At 42.8% G+C, this 23134-nt stretch overlaps 1 protein-coding gene across 4 annotated transcripts in view; it reads right to left on the minus strand.

Annotated features, from left to right (window-relative positions):
- Window positions 1-8984: 8984 nt before the first annotated feature.
- The window catches only part of LDB3 (LIM domain binding 3), a 58149-nt gene continuing 43999 nt past the window's right edge, over window positions 8985-23134 (minus strand). For 3 of the 4 annotated variants that reach the window (XM_019925746.3, XM_033842044.2, XM_073793381.1), the window contains 4 exons: window positions 21805-21985; window positions 21069-21189; window positions 17109-17224; window positions 8985-11764 (listed from right to left, as the gene is read on the minus strand). In XM_019925746.3, the coding sequence (XP_019781305.2) occupies window positions 11675-11764; window positions 17109-17224; window positions 21069-21189; window positions 21805-21985 (508 nt within the window). In that variant the 3' untranslated portion in view covers window positions 8985-11674. Of the gene's footprint in view, window positions 11765-17108; window positions 17225-21068; window positions 21190-21235; window positions 21737-21804; window positions 21986-23134 lie in introns of those variants that run through there. The other variant, XM_073793382.1, reaches the window with a different exon arrangement.

Raw genomic sequence — 23134 nt, forward strand, 5'->3', positions numbered from 1 at the left:
AGCTGAGTAAGATTACCTTGTGAATGATCAGTCAAAGAAAGACAAGGTGTCATGATAAAGATTCAAGCTGAGATAACTGAGGAGATAACAATCCTGGATCAGGAATGCTATGTCATTAACAGCCATACTGTATCAACTGTACATGCTGTACCTGGTTATCCAAATGTATTCCTTGGTGTAGTGTGGTGCTACCAATGTGCATAGGCATACTAGTTTATCCACCACATATGTTGGGGTACCTGTCCCTGTGTGGGACACAAAATTCTAGGGGACAGAAACTGTCTTTTTCTCACTCCATTGTTTCCCTAGGATCTAGCACGCTGCCTGGCACACCAGTAGGTGTTCAATAAATACTGAATGAATGAATGACTAAGTGTACTAGGCATTATAGTAGACTCCTGTCCCCTAAAAGCTTAAAATGTAGTAAAATAAGATGTGTACATAATTCCTTTATTTGATGTTTGTTTCTGAGGCAGGATTTATTGCCCTTAAAATAGCTGCTAATTCATTTTGTCCTCTACTGATAGTTTGTCCTCACTCATTTCTTCTATTTTTATCAACAAAGGCAGGGTTGGTTTCTTGGCTTTTGTTTTTAATATTTTTGAGGCTTAGTGTTAAAGCACTTACCTTGAGGGAATGAGAGTCTAAGAAATGCTGTAATGATAGCACGGAACTATCACTGACTATCACTTTTTTTTTTTTTTTTTGCCACGCCATGAGGCTTCATACCAGGGATCAAACCTGAGACCACGGCAGTGAAAGCCCAGAATCCTAACCACTAGGCCACCAGGGAGCTCCCTATCACTGACTTTAAATTTACCAACTCTTCAACAAACAGTGCTTGAGTTCTGAAGTTCCATGTGCTCTTTAAAAAACAACTTCCTCAGATCTCTCATGGGGAAACATCATCAAATATCCAATCAGTAATCAGTAGCTGTCAGTGTTTCTTTTAAAATGTAGGTTTTACCTTTGGTTTGCTACCCACCTTAAAATCTGTCTTCCTCGCTGTATACCTGAATTATACCAGCTCTCCTAATTGGTCATTCCCTCTTTCAACCGATCTTGCTGAGTTTTTCCAGATTTCACTTAATGAAATGCCACTGTCATCGAAATCTGAGAACCACTGCTGTATGGCAGTGTTCTGTTAGACTGGTCACTCCACTTCCTGCAGAATGGGCCACATTCATTCTCCTTTTAATGCCATTCTCCTGCCTGCAATGCCCAAGTACCACCTCTTGCAGGAAGTCATCTTTCACGGCTCCATCCTAAACCCCTTAGGCTTTTCTCTCTATGGTCTACATCACTGATGTTTTTGCATAGTTTAGCTGTTCCTATGTCTTTCTCCCAAATATGATTTCATACCTTTATTCACTTACATATGAATAGGGGCTATCTAGCCTCCCAGCCTGGGGAAGGACAGTGTAGAGGGTATCAAAATACACAAGGTATCAAAATAGCAGCCCCAGGCTGGAGCCTACCATTGTGGTAGTCAAAATTCTTGCCTCTTAGTTTTCAAGGTCCAATTGGAGGTGGAGGGGTGGTCACATACTTTTCAATGCATCTGCTGTGCTGCTCTGTCCCTCAAGGTCAAAGAGGGTACTCCTGTTCCTCCTTCCTTTCTACCCTCCCCTGCCCCGATTGTTAGCACAGTTGCTGTAGTCACTGCACTGAGCACCTCGGGCGGCTACGTTGCAAGACTCCAAGGGGTGCCATCCTGCTTTTTGTGAAAGATGCTCCCTGGAGTTGTGCGGTGCACGACTTGCACCTGGCCCCACTGAACACCATGAAAGAGCCACTCCAAGTGCAGGCAGGGAGCCTAGTCCCTAGCTTGCTTAAAGAACCAGCTTTTTAAAATTATTATTAACATTATATATCTATATGTAACATTATATATTACGTAGATATAGATATAACACTGTATTTTATTATATAACATTATATACCTTTCAGGGCATTTGGGGGAAATGAAAGTGGCAAGATGAATATTTTTTAGAATTAAGTCAATTAGAATCTCATATAAGATGTGTAATTAATCAAAATGTTCATTTATTTGATCAATGTAAATGCTCAATAACAAAACTTATTCTGTTGTTATACTTGCAATAATGCATCATGCTAATCAAATTTTATATATATACCATATTTCATCAAAACTAAGATACCATTAATTATAAGCACTGTTATTTTATGTACAACTAGGAAAGAAAAGCACTGCCAATTAAACTATGTTACATCATTAATTGTAAGACATCTTAATTTCAGAGGTGATACAATGTCAAAAAATGTGCATCTAAGAATTGATGAAATACAGTGTGTATTAATGCATCTAAAAGGCAAAACAACACCATGCAGTCCAATAGTTTGAAACGTTAGGTTTCTGGGTTTTTGATGTGTAACTTATTTGTTTATTATGCATGATCCTCGAATAGCCACACTATGAATGTTAACCACAAGAGCAGAGACAGTACAGTTCAACTGCATATAGACACGTAAAACAAAAGTGAATAACTTATGATTCAGTCACACAAAGTTTAGAAGAAATACTAGCATCAAGTCACAAGCTTGGATTACATTACAAATAAAAAATTAACTTTTTGACATCTGCTTATACTGAAAACGTGCAATGACAAGAGGAATGGACATGTTTTTATCTTTGGAAAAAGTCAAACTAAACAATCAGAAAAATCTCAGCGGTGCAGCAGAATGACTTTACATTTATCCTGGAAGCTGAACAATAGTGCTTGCTGCTTATGGGGCCATCAGGAAAAGCCAGCTGTGGATTTCTTTCTAGTACAATTAATTGCTTCCGTTGTATATAAAATCGAAAGAATTGGGTGCTTTAGTGCGGAAAAAGGATATCCTGCTACACTGCTCCTATTTCCTCACAAAAGCTATTATTGAGCCTTTTGCCATTAATTCACATGCATTGGATTATCCTGTGATGAAAGACCAAGTGGCTTTTCATTTTTATAGTCTCTTATCTCCTATTTATTTGGCACCTCTCTGGAGATACCCGCTCTTCTCCCAAGACTGGTTAATTGCTAGGATGTCAGAAGGTAGCTAATGACTGACTTCCTTTTCTGAGACTAATTGTGAGCCCATCTCTGTACGTTTTCTTGGAGTGGCCTTTCTCACTGCTGAGAGATATTCCGAGTTCTGTTATTACTTGAAATGACAGAGGCATTTTCAGTGCCAGCTTTCAATCCCTGCCCACCGTTTACTCTGAGACCAGCAAGTGACTCTTTTATAAATCCTCTGTATAGACCTGCACTGTCCAGTATGCAATAGCCACTTGCCATGTGTGGCTATGTAAATTCTGAATCAGTTAAAATGAAATTAAAATTTTAAATTCAGTTTCTCAGTCTCAGCCCACTAAGAGCTCAACAGCCACATGAGGTTAGTGGCTACCATATGGGAAGAGTGCAGTGATAGAACATGTCCATTTTCACAGAAGGTTCTATTGGACAGTGTTGCTATAAACTGACCTGCTCTGTTCAGGCCTCCTGAACAGCATCTGAGCCCATCTTCTGAATTGATATTTCTGTGCTCACCATTCAAGACAAGTGGTAGAAAGGCTACTTTCAGGATCATCTCTACAGTTTGTTACTTGACAAGTTTCTCTGAACATGTAGAGCACCAGAAATAGGGGGGTTGCTGTTCAACAGGTATAAGGTTACAGTTATGTAAGATGCGTTCTTACCACAATAAAATAAATAGATATATATGTATATTTCTTAACGGTAGAAAACTGACCAAAATGTTAATAGTGTTTGTGGCATCTCCAGGTAGTGGGACCATGATTACTTTTTTCTTCTTCCTATTTATATGTGTTTTGGGGGGGGTTTATTCAATAAGCACATATTCCTTTCTTAATTAGTAAAAATCACATTTAAGATACTTAAACCCATTCATTTTTTTTGTCACCAGTTTCAAACTAAGGTGGTTTTATCCAGCCCCTGCCTTTAAAGAGAGGAAGTAGTCATTTTGAGCAACTGTTTCTTTAAAAATTAAACTCAGCCAACAGCTTTTAGTTGCGAGATCTGTATTCCCTTCTATCCTAGCATGAAAAGCATCAGAGAACCTGTCCTAGAATCCTGCCAGATAGAATCACAGAACATCCATCTGGAAGAGATGGTTCACGATCACTAGCAATTGTCTCACCCAGGCATTTCTTGGGCATTTTGTCAGGATCCATGCATTTCTAGACTATAGTTCAGAGTCTCAGAATCAAGGCCCAACAGGTTAAGGAGGCTCATGGAGCTGAGGAGAGCTCTATTTTTACCACCAAAAAGAGAACCATAAAAAAGAAATCCTTGTTTCCTAAAAGTTCAGGCATGATCATACAGGTTTAATTAGGAACAGCAAGCTGTTTACCGCAAATTATAAACTGTATAAAGCAGACCTCAGTGAACACTCCCAAAGGATGTCCCATGAACCCTTATTTCTCCAAGTCCAGATTCAGCAGATCTGGCTTGGTGAGGTAGGGTGCTGCAATGCCAGCCAAAGGAGTATCCCAAAAGTCCCCTTCCAGAACTTTCCATGACCAAAGGAGAGGGTCAAGAGATCATGGAAAGCCTCTGTTTTTCTTTCCTTTTGTCCTTGAAACTTGAAGCCAATCCACAATTTCCTTGACTGCTACTGCACCCGCCAAGTAGAGAGACACTTCAGATACAAGCTAAGCAACATTAAATGGTGGGAAGAACACCAACTTTGGAGTCAAAATTCTGGCTGAACTTCCTAATTTTTGACCTTGGGCAGTTTGTCACCCTCTCTGAATCCCAGTTTCTTCATCTATAAAATGAGGATAAATAATACCAATCTAATGAGGCAGATGTGAGAATTAACTGAGAGTATTTGGAAAACAGTTGGCACAGAATCCACACTCAATTAATTTCACTTACCTTTCCTTTTCGTTCTAGGAAGTGATTGGTCCATTGGTGTTCTATTGAAGGGGAAGGAAAACAAACTGTAAAACTCTTAATGAGCCTTACTTCAAACACAGCCCAGTGCAGTTCAGTAATTAGTATATGAGTTTTGCTTCAGCTTGGGGTGGGCTCCAGTTCTTCGTTCCAGCCCTGGCTCAGGAATTTCCTTCTCTAGAAAGCCTTCGCTGCCCACTCCCAAGCTGATTAAGTGTCCCTCCCGAGTAGTCCCGTGGCACCCCAAGCTTGTTTCTGTCCTATCATTTACGTTGCATTCTACTTCTCAAACCAGGGTACCCAGCATTGGGCATGGAGTGTGGGATGTTATAAGGCATCTTCTCCACAGCATCAATTTTATCTAATAATAAATAAAACAAAGGGCATATATATATATTTTTTAAAGGCAAAATATTAGATTACATAAGAAATTTCAGGGAATTCCCTGGTGGTCCAGTGGTTAGGACTCTGTGCCTCCACTGCAAGGGGCACGGGTTGGATCCCTGGTTGGGGAACAAAGATCCCGCAAGCTGTGCAGTGCGGCCAAAAAAAAAAAAAAAAAAAAAAATCACAATTGTAGAGGGTTCCTAGAAGACATATGTTCATTGTCCTTTGCTTTTAGGTCTGCTTTTCAGAGAAGTCGGAGAAACATTTATTGCCATATGATAGTGAAATCACACAGTAACTAGTCTGTTTCTCACAGCAGACCGTGAGCTCTGTTAGGGCAGGGATTGTGCCTTATTTGCCTCTGAATCACAAAATTTAGCTACTTAGCATGAGGCCTGGCTCAGAGGAGAGGCTCCATGCAAGTTTATGGAGCTGAACCCAACTCTCTGTCTTCCTCCAGTACTTTGGGGAAACTATAGTATTTCCACCAAGGAGAGGAACTTTGAAATTGTTTAACTGACAGGACTTCACATCGAGTGCCTGTTAGATCACAATCTTAGCTGTACTTTTGGGAAAGGTATTAAACTATCTGAACTTTGTCTTCCCAACCTGGTAGGGTTGTGAAGACTCAATGAGAAAAGATTCACAAAGTGAATTGCGCTTGGCACATAGAAGGTGCATGGAAAAAAGCTTCTTTACTTTTCGCTAAAGTCACATTCTAGTCATTAATCTACAAGCTAAGAGATGATTCTGGTCATTTCAGTCATTCCAAGCAACCTAAAATGGACATGGTACCCACGGCTCAAGTCTCAGCCACTGCCTGGAGCTTCTTCTGCAGCACCCTGGTCCTTCCTCCTAGACCTCCAACCTAATATTACCATACCATCCAATGGCTTCCTTACTGTCTTGGTGACCTTCCCATTACACCTGGGCTTATAAAATAGAGATAATTCAACTAGAAGGTGGAGAAAGATAACCACCCGTTAGGAGTGTGAGCTGCAGAGTCAGGACCCATTTCAAGTCTTGCTTCACTCAGTAATCTGATTTGTTCTCCCAACTCTGAGGCATGTCTTGATCCTGGTTCTGGAGACAGAACCTGGTCCTGGACAAATGTTGCCAATCCCTAACTTAGAGCATGAGCCAGGGAATCGGGATCCCCAAATGGCTGTGTACTTCTTTCTGTTGGCCTGGGTCTGGAGTATATTTACTGGGAAACTAATGAAGCTTAAGTTTCAGGGTCCTGCACTTTCAAAGGCCCCTCTTTATGCTGAGAGTTCCTTGAAATGTTCTAGGTTGAGAGGGGAAGTCAGGTTGCAATCGCAGCATTCTTATGTAAGCTTTTCTGATAAGTTTGCCTAAGAGATTTCAGAAGAAAGACACAGAGAGCCATGATTCCAGGAATTTGTTGTGATTCTTTCTTGTCATTCTAAATAAATACTCAGTTTTGTAGTTAATTTTTTTTTTTTTTTTTTTTTTTTTTTGCGGTACGCGGGCCTCTCACTGTTGTGGCCTCTCTCGTTGCGGAGCACAGGCTCCGGACGCGCAGGCCCAGCGACCATGGCTCACGGGCCCAGCCGCCCCGCGGCACGCGGGATCCTCCCGGACTGGGGCACGAACCCGTGTCCCCTGCATCGGCAGGCGGACTCCCAACCACTACGCCACCGGGGAAGCCCCTTTGTAGTTAATTTTGTGTTTGAAATTTTATATTCTTTTTCTTAAAGATGGCTCCACAAAACCTGTGCCTACCTTTCTCCAATATCTCCCTACCCTACAGCTCACCAGAAAGTCACAAGTATGAGAGGAGGGTCCGCAGGGGTCTCTGTAGTGATGACTCCATGCGAGGTAGACTCACCCTCACTACCTGCGTTCCATCTTCTCCTACAGGCACATGCTGGGCACCTTGTACCAACTTCCTTCCACAAATGCTAGGACCCTTTAGCATTCCCAAGTACTTCATTAGAAGTAAAAGAGAAAACCTCTGTTAGCTGACTTCTCCCCTGAATCTAAAAACTATTTTGAAATAGTCTCTTTATACCTATCTTTATGCATCAGTAGACTTTGAACTAGAGAGAGGTAAGGGGATAACTGACTTGCAAATGGAAAGGTAGTCTGTAAGAACTTCTGCTTTTTTTTACATTAAACATTTTTTTGAATTGAAGTATAGTTGATTTGCAGTGTTACATGTGTAGAGCAAAGTGACTCAGTTATATGTATTTATATTCTTTTTCAGATTCTTTTCCATTGTAGATTATTACAAGATATTGAATATAGTTCCCTGTACTATACAGTAGGTCCTTGAAGAATTTTCTTAATAAGATGTTTTGTTTTTTTTTTAATAGAATTAGTTCATGAAAAAAGGAACACAGATCCCAGCTAAGCGATAACAAGGATGGCATCCTTTTGTCATTTCGGTTCTAAATCTCTCCAATCTAATGCCTAACTGTAGATGGAGCCCTCATGATCATTATTACTCAGATAACCTTTAAAATATATTTTAGAGAGGTTTAAGTAGGATCAAACAGTGAAGTTCGTAGTTTAAAAAATACACTGTTTTAAAAAGAAGGCAAATCTCAGAACAGTATATATGGTATGATTCCAATTAAGTAAACACAAAGTGTGTGTGCAGTTTGTGTGAGTGTATATACAAGAATAGGTCTGTGTTTCCCAGATTTCAGAAAACAACACTGTGCTGTATCCACACAGAACTAATGTTTCCCAGACTTTAGACAACTGCATAACACTGTTTTTTTTTTTCTTGGCCGTGAGTCGCGGCTTGCGGGATTTGAGGGATCTGCGGGATCTTAATTCCCCCACCAGGGATCAAACTTGGTCCCCCTGTAGTGGAAGCACAGAGTCCTAACCACTGGACTGCCAGGGAATTCCCTGCATACAACCTTTGCCCATATTCATCCAGAACTGCTTGATGAACAACTTTGACATTTTTTTTCAAAAGTCTTATAGGAAAAATAAAATGTATTCTTCTACCAAAAGTGAAGTCCTTCACTTACAGTCAAATATTTATTTCATCTCTTTGCAACTAGAAAAATTGCTATAGCTTTACAAAGTACTAAAATAAAAAGATTTTATTTCTCTTTGAAAATCTGATTCGGGTACTAAAAAATCAAATAAATTATGAAAAATATCCCTTTCTTTTAAAGTAATGCCTAGGAATAGAATACCTTGAAAAAGAATGAATTGGTTGTGTTAAACATAGTACCCTCCGAGGGGTCTTCATTATTTTAAAAAAATGCCGTGAGAGGATTTTACTCTAGCTTATTTCAAGACAAAAGATATGGAAGAAAATAGAGCAACTTTTCTAGAAATCAAGTCATTTAGAACAGAAAAAAAAAACAAACTGAACTATCTAAATAAATCTAAAGTAGCTAAATAAATAAATCTTTCCAAAGGAAAAGGCCAAGCCTGGTCTTCAGGTTATTATTTACTTGGTAAATTCATTTTGTATGCAAAACATTTGTATTATCCGCATATCCTTGTCTGTTTAAACAAGACGATTAAACTGCTGTTGGGCCACATAGCCAAAAGAGCAAGTGAGTTATATGTTTCTTCTCCTTAGGGCATTTTGTTTTGTCTCAAACTTTTATTTGCAGCCATATAGAAATAACCTACTTTTGGTTGTCACATGAAGAAACTTTACACAGAAAAATCTGTATTTGCACATCCGTTTTAGGGTTTTATTTTGCTAAAAAGAATTCACACAGGCCAAAAAAAAAAAAAACATGCAAAATATTTTTGCGCACACTTCTAACACACTATATTCCACTTCTGAAATGTTAAAAATTTAAAAAAATATCCCGAAGCAAGAGTACTTCGGTTGAAAAGTTAACATTATAAAAGCTAGATTCCTAACACAAACACTGCAGACATAAGTCACTCAGTTGCAAAAAGTTAATGTTTATAAATGTTAAATGAATGTCAACAATGAGGAGACAAGAACTGTAGATCCAAAGTGTACTCCCCACCATGAACTATTAAAAATTGTGTTTGGTGTTGTACGACATACACGATGTTAACTTGAAATAGACACAACCTTAACCCAACGCTACGCCAAACTTACAAACATCGAGGGAACCATATTCAGAACTACCTCCTTTTCCTGCTACCTTTAAAATGTTTGTTGCCGTTGTTGTTGATTTTGTGTTTTGGTAAATAAAAGAGTCCCTCAGAATCTACACTAGCTCTGAAATGCAGAAAAAACGATTTAATAAATGACGATGACGAAGTTCTCCTTTGAGATTTTACTTTTCTTTTTCATGATCATACACGTTTTAACGGGCACACTTGTGTGTATGTGTGTGTAAAATCTTTTAAACGATATTTTTGGAAACAACTCTAGGGAAATTTTTTCCCTTTCCTTGAGACCAGTCCCTGATAATTTAAAAGCTGTGGGGTTTTTTTTGTTATTTTTGTTTTTTAAGAGAAAACCTGCCAGAGCCTTTCTGTACAGTCAGCAACCTCCTTGTTCCTGTATATTTGAACTTTCCAAAAATAAAAGAATGCTTGTTTGCAACTCTTGAAAAATCTCCAGGCACTCCCTGCAGATTTTACCCTGCCTGGTGCTTTATATTGACTTTTTCCCTGCACCAGAAGTAAAGAAGGGTCCTGTGGTAGGAGCATGCTTATGTCCCTCCTGGTGCTCCCTGGGGGATGTTGGTGACTTCACCCTTGGGAAAAAAACCTCGGGCCTTTTGTTAGAGACACATCTAGCTGCTTCCTTCTCCCTCAGGTAGAAAGGCAGTCCCCTGGAAGCCTCAGTTCTCAGAAGAAAAAGTATTCTAATGCATTCTCATAAAACATTTCAAACATGCAAAGAGAAAATCCAAAACAGGAGTGAGGAGAGAGTAGCAGTGATTTGGAAGAGAGCCTAAATATTGTGCTCAAGGGAGAAACATCCACTCAAACCACCTGCTTCAAGGCCATGTTCAATGAGCATAATAACAGCGCTTCCTAAAAGGGAAAGAGACTATACCACTTCCAACCTCAAAAACTAAGCTTCTCTCTTTATCACCAAACAGCTTTAAAATGCTTGCTTAACTCAAACTATCACTAATACTTTAAGGAAGTTTGAAGACCCAAGTCTATTTCAATAAATGCTTAAATAATTGCTAGATCAACTCAGCTCATACTTTTTCAAAATATTGGCCAAAATGGCAAACGTGTATATATCATATATCATCTTTCCCTTCCAGCAGTCAACACAATTGTATATAATCAGTGTACTGCTTTTAAAGGAAGATACGAGAAGGATGGAGCAGCTCTCAAGTGGGAGGTCCTGCCAGCTCGTGCGTTCTTACTGAGGTTGGCAGAAAGGAAGGTTCCTCTTCCCTACCCAGAGTTTGGGCATGTTCTCAGCCTCTTCTGCCATCCTGTTTCAGACACTGTCTCTCTCTTCTTTTCCACAGGTCACTAAGCCTGTTGGGGGGAGGGGTGCTGAGGAAGACTTCAGCAGTGAGCAGTCATAGTATTGGGAATGAAACACATGCACAAGACCAGACGTTCATGCTAACGAACCTCGTAAAGCCAAACAGAGGCCAAACACAGCCCAGAGTCGTTTTAAAATCTCCTCTCACAAACAGCAAAGCAAAACTGGAAAAACCCAATTCCACCTTCCCACCACAACTCAAAAAGAAGCTAAGCTTTCTGGGGACATTGGATGTTTCAGACTGAAAGAGGGTAGCTGAAGAGCCCTTCTTTCTTCAGCTGTCTGTGGTGTGAGCCCGACCCTTTCCTGAAGCCCTGTCGATTGCCCAGAGGCTCCCAGAAGACATCCCTCCGAGGTCTGGGCTCCCTTGAGAATGTTCAAGCCTGTGCAAGGTCTGAAGTCTGATGCGCAGAGGTAGCTCCATGACGCGAGTAATGGAATAACACTTCCTTTTTTGGTGAGGAAAGCCCAATCGGTCTTAGCTAACAAGCGCTCAGCTATGGCTCTAAAAATATCCTGCAGCGAGGGCTGTTTGGCACTTCATTTTGTTTGCTGGAGGAGCTCTAAAGAACTCCGCAGAATGCTTCAGATTCTCCATGACTGCTCTGAGCTCTGTCCCTGCTCTGGTGACCTCAGGGAAGTGTATCGCGTGGGGAAAGTTACTTTTTCTTTTTCACTTTTGAGTTCTTGGAACTCTGTCCTCAGTGTTTGGAGTACAATTCCAGTCTTGGATTAATTACTAGCTTGGTTCAGGAATCTTCATTTGGCTTCTAGTCTGAACTATGCAAATACACAATCTGTGTGCAGAAGAAAGGACTAAAATTATACTTCAAAAGGGCTCAGTCACTTCCTGTCTTCTCCCTTTTCCCCCCAAAAAGAAACATCAGCCTCCTTGAATCCTTCGTTGCCAGCAGACACCCTGGGCTCCCTACACGTTGATGGCGTGTGCATGCTTCTTGCACAAGGGTTTGTCCTTCTTGGAGTAGAATGGCTGCCCCTCCAGGTTCACGTGGCAGACCTGGGACAGAGAACAGATAGGCATGAGACAGCCCATGAGGCAGGGGGACACAAACAAAAGATTTCAGCCACCCCTTTAAGACAAAGTGCTGTCACAGGCAGATGGGAGAAAAGGCAACAGCCTGCTTCTCCCTACCACAAGTGCTTGACAGCTAAAGCAGTGTAGACGCGTTGAGCTATCTAAAAATCAAGATTTCCAAAAAGGAACATGGAATAAACTCAAGTTAAATTAAATTTAATTAATGGAATACGGAACATATACACAATAAGGTGATCAACTGATCAACTATCCAAAATTTATAAGGAACCAATACAAATTCGTAAGTCAATATCCACAGAAGTGATTAACACCTAAAGAAATATAAAATGTCAGAAAAATGATCCTCACTAATAATTAAAGGAAAAAGTAATTAAAACCTCCATGAGATATCACTAGACACCTGTTAATCTAGCAAAATAAATAAAACAAAAAGCCTCAATAGCTTGTCACCTTTAACCTTATATGACTGGAGCCAGAAAATGAAAAAAAAAAGTAATCAGTCAAAAGTCAGCAATGCCAAAAGGGGATCAGGCCGATCAGGCCTACTTGTCACTGCTAGGGACACATGAATCAGCACGGCCTTCTGCAGGGGATGTGGCAACACTGAAGAGAAGCCATGAAGATGTGCCTGCCCTGTACCCCAGTAACACCACTCTGGAGAATTTCATCTTGCAGCAACTATTGCACAGAACAGGAAAGCAACATATGCTCAACTACAAACTGAAAAACTACTAATATTTCTCTCAATGGGGAGATGATTAAGTTAATTTTTAAGGTGCATTTTTCCAATGACAGGCCACCACAAAAAAATAAATCAAATATGGCAAAGTGTGTGCAGGAAAACACTGACTGAAAAAAAAAGGAGGCAAAATTATATATCCCCATGATGACAACATATGAGTGCAGTCTGAAGATGCTGACAAAACAAAAAGAAGGGAGATCAGTAATATTTGTTGAGACTACTGCGGGTCGAGTATGATGCCAGACACTCTGTATACATGGTCTCATTTTTTTTTTTTAATCTTATTTTATTTTTGACTGTGTTGGGTCTTTGTTGCTGCATGCAGGCTTTCTCGAGTTGCAGTGAGCAGGGGCTACTCTTCGTTGTGGTGCACAGGCTTCTCATTGCGGTGGCTTCTTTTTGTTGCAGAGCACAGGCTCTAGGTGCACGAGCTTCTGTAGTTGTAGCATGCGGGCTCAGAAGTTGTGGCAAGTGGGCTCTATAGCACAGGCTCAGTAGTTGTGGCACACAGGTCCAGTCACCCCGCAGCATGTGGGACCTTCCCAGACCAGGGATCGAACCTGTGTCCCTTGCATTGGCAGGCAGATTCTTAACCACTGCACCGCCAGGGAGGTCCCTACATGGTCTCATTTAATTCCCACAAAAACTTTACGGAATAGGTATGACTGTTCCCCATTTCACAATTGAAAGCTGAGGCTCAAAGAGCCCAAGTGTCTTGCTCAAGTCACAGACCTAGAAAGTTGTAGAACCTGGGCATCCATATTCAGGTCTGCGAGACTCCAGTTCTAAGCTCATTCTCCCCACACCTCATAGCAGAGAGGGGCTATGTTTACTTGAAATTGTTCTGGGTTTACGGACTTGTATCGAGGTAGTTCACTAAGCTTGCTGGACTACCAGTATGAGGTCTGGTCCTGGGTGGGCAATCTGCCAGTTGCCAGTCAGCTGGGAAGTCACATAGGCTGGGACAGGCCCTAGCCTCAGAGAGGGCACTGAAGATCTCTAGTGGGGAGCAGAATTGGGGACCACATCCAGGACATTGACATGAGAGGAAGTGCAGGTGGAATTCCCAGGTAGAGGTAAGCATGAGGATACAGAAATCACCCTTCCGAGATGAGCTTGGGCCACTGAGCACGTGTCTGCTCCAAGAAAGCTGGAAAGAAAAGTGGCATCATGGTGGTCCCAAGTGTGAGGCCCTGATGGCCCAGTTGAGGACGTTATACCTGAGATCACACAGGGCTGCCAATGGGCTCTGGAAGCCAATGACCTGAGAAAGTGTCTCAAAACATCCCAGGTAGATGCAGTGATATTGAGTGTAACCAGGCTCCTGTGGTGGCCTCAAGCTGTGGTGACAACTTGGAGACAAGTCTAAGATGGTGGCACCCAAGATCCAACTGGTGAGGATGGGTTTTGGGAGAGACAGGAAGGCAGCTCTGGAATGAGTTGGCAAGGAGCTGCTGGTCAACAGCCGGGGCTCTGGCTAGGAGACCCTGCCTGGTCTGAGACAGTGCTGGTTGCTTGTGAAAACTCTGGATGAGTCAGGCTGGAGAGGGTGTTGGGAGACTGAGGACCAAGGAGTGAGGAAAGGCCAGAGCCTCAGAGGTGGCTCACTGATAAGATGAGACTGAGGGAAAGAACTGTCATAGAGAGGTCGTACTCAGTGCCTTGGGCCAGGAGCCTGCAGGTGGGATGCAATGGGGCTCCATGGTGGAGGAGGCCTCCAACCTACCCATCACAGTGGCACAGCAGGGATGGTCCAACCCCCAGGCTCTGTGGTCAAGTGGCAGCAGGGCCTGGCTGGGAAGGAGTGGTGGCCATAGAGTGCTGACGACAGAGTGGAAGGCGATGAAATAGGCCAGCTGCAGAGGCCCCTCGACTGCCCACAAAAGTTACACCACATCACATCCCTTCCTGGTACCCACACCAACTAGATACCAACTAGACTTAAAGGAGAAGAAGGGCCAGTAAGACATGTTTCCCCAACTAAGGTAGGACTCACATCCTTTCCATTAGGACTCAAGTGCCAAAGCCAGACAGGAGGTAAACCCTCACCCTGACCCGCACTGTCCTTCTCAGCCTTCATTTTATGTGCTTGGGACTTTAGAGATGTTGTCTTGTTCTGTTCATTAATTGCTCATACATGTCAGCTATGTTTTCCTTTCAAGATTCTAAATTCCTTGAAGGTAGAGACTTGTTCTGGGAGACTTTTGTATTCCCAAAACTCAACTGAATTAGTCTGAAGTATGTGCTCCCCTGAGATCTAACTGATGGGAAAACAGCATGTCAGCTGCAAGAGCTAGTCCTGATCTTCCTTTCTTACTAGTTTTTTTTTTTTTTAAGTTACAGGAAAATATATGCTCATTAAAAGTGATTTGGAAATACAAAGTGATGGAAAAAGGAACAAAGAAAACAAAACCCTGAAAGTTTTCCAATCAAAATATTGCTTTCCAAAAATTAAACCATATTCCACTTTGATATAGCTGCATGGGGCAGTGAGTACTACGCAGGGCTAGTTTGGGGGAAGGCGTAACGATTCTCTGTGCTGATTCTCCAGAGGACGGGATCTGACTGGTTTCTTTGGGCAGACCCTCTGGGCAGTGCTGTGGGTCTTTCACACCTGACTGGAACTTATCTGTAATCTCAGCCTGAACAACCCCAGGCTTTACCGCTTCTTCTTGTCTCTCTCTGGGACTTGTGCCATCATGACTCAGCCAAACACGGCAAGCTTGAGGGAGCAGACCCATGCTCACCTTTGCATGATTCCCTCTCCATGTGACACAGACCTCTCATCAGCCTGCCTTTGGAGAGCAGGCCTTCTACGCCTCTGTCTTCCCTGGACCTCCTCCAAGTCTCTTAGATCTTTCTAGAAGCTGGGTAACCAGATTTGCAGGCAGCATCTTAGGATCAGACAAGCCATGGCTTGAAGGTAAGGGTCAGAAAGCCCTGTACGGTGCCTCGCTGAGCTGTGGCTCTTCAGGGGACAACCCCAAAGCCGGTATATTTATATTGTTGTCCCTTTTTGGAGGGGAGGTCCTGATATAGTTTAAGGACCCTAAAAGGCAATTAGAGAATCTGTTCAAAGGGCTGGAAAAAGTGTTATGGATTGAACTGTGCCGCCCTAAATTCACATGTTAAAGTCCCAACCCCGAGTACCTCCAGCCTATCCAGCACAGGGACATAGCAGTGACCTTATTTGGAAATAGGGTCTTTGCAGACTAAATTAAAACTGAGGTTAAGATGACATCATATGGAGTACGGTGGGCCCTTAATCCAATATGACTAGTGTCCTTATAAGAAGGGAAGAGACACAGAGACAGACACCTGCACAGAGGAGAGTGTCATGTGAAGACACAGACACACAGAGGGAAGGCAGCCTTTTGACAATGGAGGCAGAGATTGCAGTTATGCAGCTACAATTCAAGAAACACCAAGCATGGCTGGCAACCACCAGCAGCTAGGAGAGAGAGCAGGTCCCTGCTGACATCTTGAATTTGGACTTCTAGCCCCCAGAACTGTGAGAGAGTAAGCGTCTGTTGTTTAAGCTATTCAATTGTGGTACTTTGTCACGGCAGCCCTAGCAAACTAATATATGGAGTGAATACAATGCACCCCACAGATGGGAGGGGATATAGAAATGAAGTATAAAAGCTGAAGTGAATTGCAGTAAACATTATGACTATGGTTGTCCTATGTCATAAGTCTATAATAATTGTTCAAGTTTAAACTATGTAGACCTTTCACACGTTCCCAAAATTTACCTTGAGCAACTCTGGTAAAAAAAAAAAAAAAGCAGTAGTAGTACATTGATTTTCCCAAATAAAGTTTAGTCAATTATAGATTCACATTACAGGGCTTTATCAGGGACGACTGTTTTCTAATTCTAACGCAGACTCTAAATGTCGGCAGGCTCATTGCCCTGTCCCTTCCCCAGCCCAAAGCCCTTGGAAGGAAAACGTCAATCTCACGGTAAAAATGACCTGGCTGTTCAGCAGAAATAAACTGCACATGGTTAATACTTAATCTAGGGCTTATCTCCTGGCAACTATATATCGAGAATAGGACCATTTAGGAAAATGCAATGATACTCAGCCCTTCTAAAGGTTCAGTCAAAAGAAAACTTATCTCAGCTTTTCATAGTCAATAAGCTCCAATCTAGTGTTCATGGTGAAAATTTAGGGGAAAACCGTTGAATCACATCATCATATCTTAAATGACCTATAACCATGGGAAGCCACCTGCCCCTATTAAATCCCAACATCATTCACTCCTCCCACCTATTGAGAGCATCACTGCTGAGGAAAGCTGCTAGTTTGCCAGATCCTAAGACACTCTTCTGTCCTTAATGAAGTGGAGAGTAACAAAGCCATATTGGTTAATAAATCATTATTAGTAATAAAACTTTGCTCAGCTGTGACATATCGAGGCATCATGGTATTTGCCGGCTTTTAAAAATGACAGAATATTAGAATGCCAGGGTTGAAAGGGATGTAAAGGGTTGGTCATCTGGCCCCGCTTGGTCCCTCCTGCCTCTTCTCAGAAAGTCAGAACCCCAAGCAAAAAACATACTGCGCAAATGAAGCAGGTGTCGTGCCAAGTATGCCCCAGGGCTTCGATAAACTTGTCACCGGCCTCCACGGGGAAATCGCAACCGTGACACTTGGTGCTGAACAGATTGATATAGTCTGAAATGAAAGGCAGAGTAAGGACCAGGCATCCAGGCAGGCTGGGAGGAGTGTCCCAGCCACATCGACCCAATGTCAGAACAACCCCCCAAATCACTGGGCTGGGGGCAGTGGATGAAATCTAATTGGTTACTTGTCATCTTGCAGACAAAATACTCAGTTACATGATTGGTTTTTTCCTTTTCCAATAATTTGCACTGGTGTGGTGCAAATTCAGGCTTAGTCACCACCCTGTGTTGGTTTGATCTGCAAACACTTTCTGGAACTGTCATTAACTTTCTGCAGGGTGATTTTCTCCTCTGCTCTGTCACCTCTTACGGTCCAAACAGACCAATCCCAAAAAAGAAAAAAAATCCTATTTCCCAGCAGCTCTGCTTATTTTGGAAGAGTGAGAGCCTTTAACATTTCTTAGAGTTGTAGCATGTTCTTTGCTTGGTCATTCTTCTGTCATTGGGCATCTGTGTTGATAATAAATTTTCACTACTAGAAACAATACCTGAGCTATTTTGTTGGGACATGTTCCCCTCCCCCAGCCAAAGAGATAATAATACCAAATATTATTTACATAATGCCTTACAGTTTACCAAGCATCCTCACGTAGATTGTATTATTTGCTAGTATCTCAATGTCAAGGTCTATGTATTAGTTTTCTTTTTTTTCTTTTCTTTTTTTTTTGTGGTACGCGGGCCTCTCACTGTTGTGGCCTCTCCCGTCGCGGAGCACAGGCTCCGGACGCGCAGGCTCAGCGGCCATGGCTCACGGGCCCAGCCGCTCCATGGCATGTGGGATCCTCCCAGACCGGGGCACGAACCCGTGTCCCCTGCATCGGCAGGCGGACTCTCAACCACTGCACCACCAGGGAAGCCCTATGTATTAGTTTTCTTTGTACTCCCAGCACAGTGCCTGGCACACAAGTCAGTACCCAACACATATGTCAAATGAATGAGTGAATGGATGAATCACTGAATCAATAAATTAATGAATAAACTTAGTCTTGGCGAAATTGTTTTTGTTCTGTTTTGCGGATGAGGCTGGAAGAGGTGAAGGGCCTAGCCAGAGACACACAGGTGAGACAGCGGGCCAGGCCTGTGCTTCTCGGCCCCAGTTGTCTGGGCCTGGTAGTGGGCAGCACTCCCACTGCACTCACTGTAGAACTCTCCCAGATTCTTCTAGAAGAATCTTGATGCCTTTTACAAAGCCTTCATTCTCCTAGAAGTGTACTTGTCTCTCCACAGCTCTGCCACAGTTGGCTTTTTCTTACAGAGGTTTTCTGCTCAGATCTCCTTGTGGACAGTATGCCTAGTCACTGTCTCAGACCACCTGCTGAGAGTCAACATGAAGTGGGGGCTATGAACTATGAATTTGGTATCACAGGTGTGACCCTAGTACATTTTTTTAAAGTAATTAATTTATTTATTGGCCACACCCCACGGCCTGTGGGATCTTAGCTCCCCAACCAGGGATTGAAGCCACGCCCCCTGCATTGGAAGCGCAGAGTCTTAACCACTGGACTGCCAGGGAAGTCCCCTAATACATTTTTTTTAAAAGCTGGTATTTTCCTCATTTATTCTACAAAAGGGGAATGTAATTGGTATTAAATAAAGTTTGTGCATGGGCCTTTCCCACCAGGAAAATAATCTAGTTTCTCATTTATGTATTCCTTCCTTTATTTCTCCTATTAGGTCTTTATAATTTTCTTTGGGACTGGAGGGAGAGGGGAAAAGGGGAGTTGTTTAATTGGTACAGAGCTTCATATTTGCAAGATGAAAACATTCTGATCTGTTTCAGATCAATCAACAGTGTGAATATACTTAACACTACTGTACTGTACACTTAAAAATGGTTAGGATGGATACATGTATATGTATGGCTGAGTCCCTTTGCTATGCGCCGGAAACTATCACAACATTGTTAATCGGTGATACTCCAATATAAAATAAAAAGTGAAAAGCCAAAAAAAAAAAAAAAAACCGTTAGGATGGTAAATTTTATATGTGTATTTTTTCCCCCACGATAATTAAAAAAAAAAAAGACAAGGTCAGAACCAAACACAGTGTCCCATGGTACGGGGACAGGGGCTGACTCTGATATTTTATCTCTAGGGCAGGTTAACCAACAGGCTTGACTTTACCTCACTATTGGATCATCTAGCTCTCCTTTCTTTACTTTGTTTATAAGAATATCACCCTTTATCACATTCAACAAGCATATTAAATTTCTAATGCTCTTTCTAAAATAAAAATTAAATTGTGTTATTTCTTTACTTAAAACATCACAGTGACTCCCATTGCTTAAGGAAGTAGTTTCAAACTGTGCTTCTTGGAGAGCTGTGGGTCTCCCAGAGCCATTACAGAGCTGTGCACCCATTATCTCAGTTAATCCTCACAACAGCCTCTGAGAGTTAAGTGAAGAAGGAGAGACTCAGAAAGGGCAAGCATCCTGTCCATGGTCACACAGCCTGGAAGTGGCCCCTGTGGGCCTTCAGTCAGGGTCTCTCAGGGTGCCTAAGGCTGAGGCTAAACCTGCTTCCTTGCTGTCTTTTCTTAACAGTAGATGATCCCTTTCCTGGGTCTTCTTAATCAAAACATCATTTTTGAAAATCTTTTTGGGGGGGGTGCTAGGGAGAGGAGCACTGGTAATAGTGTTAATCTATCATTCTTTCACAAGCCTCACGCATAAATTGTGGCTTATCACACATTATGAAAGTTATAATGCTTTTAGTCGACTAACAATAGCAATTTGTATTGGTACCACAGCACTTTTATTAATTACCAATCATCACCATTTCCTCCTAAGAAGGGAAAAGACAGGTGTTATCTTCTCCCTTTTACCGATATGAACTCTGAGGCCAGAATGACTGAGTGACTTATTTAAAGTCATTCAGTGAGCCTCAGAGCTGGAAAGAGAATTCACCAGTACCTCAGAACCCAAGAAGTTTCTTTTATAATTTATTGTCAGGGGGAAAAAAATTTTAATTTTGTTTTCCTTTTCCCCTTGAAGAACTGGAATGTTTTCTCCTTTCTGGTTTTAAAGTAAACTAACTTACCGTGTTTCTCTTTTTGCTCTCACATTTGCTACCCAGTCAGTGCAGCTCTGTTATTCTTCATAATCAGCATGTTTCCTTTTCCCTCTTCTTCTTGGTGCTGCTTTGCTAGTTCTATTGTCTTAACTTTCATGTTTTTGTTACCTTTGTTGGAACCTGCCTCAAATCCTTATCTGAAAGAGGCAGGCTATGAATAAATGAGTGTGTGAATGTGTGAGTGACTGAATGGTTAGTTAGCCAGGATGCCCAACTCTAACAGATGGCTTTATCTTCAGAATTTACCGTAATTGACTCCAAGTTATAAGATAACATATAGCGTCTGGGGAGAACAGAGAAACTCCGAATTCAGACAGGGAGTTGGCTGTACGCTGAAGGAACATCAAAGTCTGGTAAACATCACAGGAGCTGGGAGGGGACCTGCATGTACTTGACTAGTTCCGAAGTTTCTTTGGTTTAATCCTCACCACAACTCTGGGAGGCAGGTGTTGATCTCCCCCTCTTACAGATGGGGAGAGTGAGGCTCAGAGAAGTTTAGTAACTCAATCAGGGTTACAAAGCCAGCCTGAAACAGGAGCCTGGAACAGAACCTAGGACAAAGGCCGGCGCCAAAGCCTTTTCAGACTAGACCTTGTGGTCTTCAAATCAAAATCATCTGAAAGGTTTCCTAAGCGGTCACAAGATGCCGACTTGTGGTCCACATATTTGGTGCAGGGAAAACAGCACAGATTGAATGTGTGCGAAAGGGAACCCCTACCCCTTTCTCCCAGACTGTGGGGCCTCCCCACAGCACAGAGGTCCTACCTTTCTCACAGTAGGGCTCCCCATCTTCCATGTGGAAGAGGCTGTTCCCGAAGGGCTTCTTGCAGGCTGCACAGACAAAGCAGGTGGTGTGCCACGTCTGTCTCAAGGCATGCATCACTTCCTGGGGAAAAGAGCCTCAGCTCAGGACAGAAAGGTCCAGGAGGGAGAAGAAGGCAGGCTTAACTTCCACACCAGCCCCGGTCACTGCCGGAGCATCCCATCAGGGAGCAGGGCAGGAGAGCCCAAGAAGCGGGCCTTGGACACGCCGCAGAAGGCTAGGGGCGGCAGAGGAGAGGCTCCTACTCGTGCAGCACTTGCTGGGTGCCAGGTTCTGTGCGTGCTTCCATAAGCTGTGACGCTTCACCCTCCCACCCAACCTGGGAGGGAAGTACTATGTGTTATCGCCATTTTACCAAAGGGGCATCGAGGGTCAAAGCCACATGCAGGTGCACGGTGAGGTCAGGCTAGGAAGCAGTAACTTGCTTTGCAGAAGCTCTGCCACCACTTCAAGCTGTGTGGCCAGGGATGTGGCCCACGGATCTCTTGCTTCAAGTTCATTTACTCCCTAGTTCATTGGTGGCAAACCAACTCCCTTCTAGGACAGAAATGGAGTTGTTCTTGCTCTGTTAGCACAGCAACTTCTTGGCTTCCAAATAGGACCCCACAACCTTGCGGAGGAGGAGAGATTGGTTGGAAAAGAGACAAGGGTCAGAGGAGAGGAATGCAGCCCACTTACCCCCATGATTTTGGTGTTGCACTTGGCACAGACCGGGGCAAAGAACTGCTCATAACACCGCTCACAGTAAACGTTGTTCTGCTCCTCCACAAAACACACGTCTGCCAGGGAGGTCTTGCAGTAGGCACAGTTGAACTCTTCTGGGTGCCAGGAGCGGCCCATGGCTACCAGAAAGGGGCCCCTGGGGAAGCAGAGAATAGTACCCCCTCTAAGGCAGCCCCCAAAGCTTAACACCAGATATTTCAAAACGCTCAACAATATTCACACTTTGACCCTAGAACGCTATAACTTCTGTGACTGTTCTAACGAAATAACAGGAAATTCAGATAAAGCTCCAGGCAAAAAGATGTTGTTTCATCACTTGCAACAAACAGAGGTGGGGAAGCGACTTGAACATCCACTAGCAGGGGACTGGGTAAGTATGTTATGGAATATCCATTAGGTTGACTACTGATAATTGTAGTAAGAAGAGCAATGATGACGGTGCTAATGGCTAGCATTTATTAAGTGCTTACTCTGCGCCAGGTACCATTCAAGAAGAAATTTGCATTATTTAGCGTGTTTCATTCTCACAACAATCCTATGAAGCAGGTACTATTATGATACGCGTTTTCAGATAAGGAAACTGAGGTACAGGGATGTTAAGTAAGTTGTTCAAGGCTATAGGGCTAGTATGGTAGACCCAGGACACAAACCTGTCTCCAGATTAGTAGTCAGACAGTGGCACTGAAGAAACGCTTCATGTTTTAATTTTTACTTTTCTGAATTTTCTAATTCTTCTCTAATGACTATATTTTTTCTAATGATACTTTATTTTTAAATAAAAGTGTATTTTTCATATACACAAGCCCACCCCCCACACACATATGCACATACTATAAACATACTATATTCAAACAAGTACCACCCATGATCCTTGGCCTCTAAGCATGAAATGACTTGTTTTCCTTTTAGTGTGGCAGATGCCCACCAAAGCCCTGAGCAGCACGGGCTTGTCTGTGGACAGACCCAGGAGCATCTCGAAAGGAAGGAAAGATGGGTCAAAACTAGCACTGTCAGCCAGCTTGCAACAGGCCCAATAAATCTACCATCCGGACCTGCAATTCCCAGAACCCAGCCTTAGCCCAAGGGGGCGGTGCTGGCACAGGCACCGTGCTGGGAGCTTCACCCACTCACCTCGTGGAATCCTCCCAACTCCCCAGGGAAGTGGGTATCGCACAGGTATGGAAGCTAAAGCTCAGAGAGGGTCAGACCAGATGGCAAGCCAGAGGGACCTGAGGCTGTCCTGCATGCGGCCTTCTCCCTACATCTGCCTTCCCGTCCCCCTCTC

The sequence above is a fragment of the Tursiops truncatus genome, chromosome 16 (assembly GCF_011762595.2).
Source record: "Tursiops truncatus isolate mTurTru1 chromosome 16, mTurTru1.mat.Y, whole genome shotgun sequence".
Classification (NCBI taxonomy): domain Eukaryota; kingdom Metazoa; phylum Chordata; class Mammalia; order Artiodactyla; family Delphinidae; genus Tursiops; species Tursiops truncatus.